Raw genomic sequence first — 1,034 nt, 5'->3', positions numbered from 1 at the left:
GTGGCGCGCGGAGGGTACCAGGAGCGCGTGGGGGGCTCCGGGCCGGCTTGCGGGGCGATGGTGTGGAGGCCGGCGGCGGAGGGGGACGGCGGGGCTGTTCCGCAGGCCTGCGCCGGGAGCCGCGCGGCGTCGGGCTCCGCAGTCCGTGGGAGTGTCCCCTAGAACGCGATCCTGCTCTCCCGCGCAGGTGTTCAGGCGCTTCGTGGAGGTTGGCCGGGTGGCCTACGTCTCCTTCGGACCCCACGCCGGGAAGCTGGTCGCGATCGTCGACGTCATCGACCAGAACAGGGTGCGTGCGGGATTCGGGGGGCGGCCTCCTTGTGCCTTTGACGCGGGGACAGCCGGGGTCCTGCGCTGGAGTTAGCCGTGCCCGGCGGGGTGGAGTACTGCCTGGGTCTGTCAGTTGCTCGTGCGTTCAAATAAGTTACGTGAGGCTATTCCGGCACACCGAGAGCAGTTGGTGTGCTCGTGCCGGTGTTTCACGGTCCTGAACGCGAAAATGAAGCGGCCAGCGTGCACGGTGCTCGCGGTTTTGCTTACTGTGTGGGGACCTGAGTGGTCTTTGTGCTCTGTTGTAGGCGCTGGTGGATGGACCCTGCACTCGCGTGAGGCGGCAGGCCATGCCTTTCAAGTGCATGCAGCTCACCGACTTCATTCTCAAGTTTCCACACAGGTAACCACCTAGTAAATCTTATAATTCGATTTAAATGTACTTCCTACTGTGTTTTTACCTTGAGGATGTAGTGAGCAGAAAGGCAAACAGTTGCAGGAGATGGACTTATGTTACTATAAACCAGACCAACATGCCCAATGTGCAATACGTGACTGTAATCCCAGGCTTCCTGAGGCAGGATTGCCAGAATTCAAGGCCAGCCTGGACTACTAGGGAGACCAGACCCCCTTCCGTGAAAGTGCATAGGCGTTATTTGCTTTTGGACGCTTCTCCACTGTGGACCCTCTGGTGTTAGCTTTATTCAAACTTGGAAATCCTTTTCTCGTTGTCCCTTTTTTGGAGTATTCCTTTTTTTTTTTTT

At 58.1% G+C, this 1,034-nt stretch overlaps 1 protein-coding gene across 1 annotated transcript in view; it reads left to right on the top strand.

Annotated features, from left to right (window-relative positions):
- Positions 1 to 105: 105 nt before the first annotated feature.
- The window catches only part of LOC101578389 (60S ribosomal protein L14-like), a gene marked incomplete at both ends in the record, with an annotated part of 3,374 nt that continues 2,445 nt past the window's right edge, over positions 106 to 1,034 (top strand). The window contains 2 exons of the mRNA XM_023708806.1: positions 106 to 289; positions 579 to 673. Of these exons, the coding sequence (XP_023564574.1) occupies positions 106 to 289; positions 579 to 673 (279 nt within the window). The remainder of the gene's footprint in view (positions 290 to 578; positions 674 to 1,034) is intronic.

This window comes from Octodon degus, unplaced genomic scaffold (assembly GCF_000260255.1).
Source record: "Octodon degus isolate 3935 unplaced genomic scaffold, OctDeg1.0 scaffold03584, whole genome shotgun sequence".
Classification (NCBI taxonomy): Eukaryota; Metazoa; Chordata; class Mammalia; order Rodentia; family Octodontidae; genus Octodon; species Octodon degus.
Note: the sequence above shows the minus strand (reverse complement) of the source record. Positions and strands in the feature narration are given on the sequence as shown.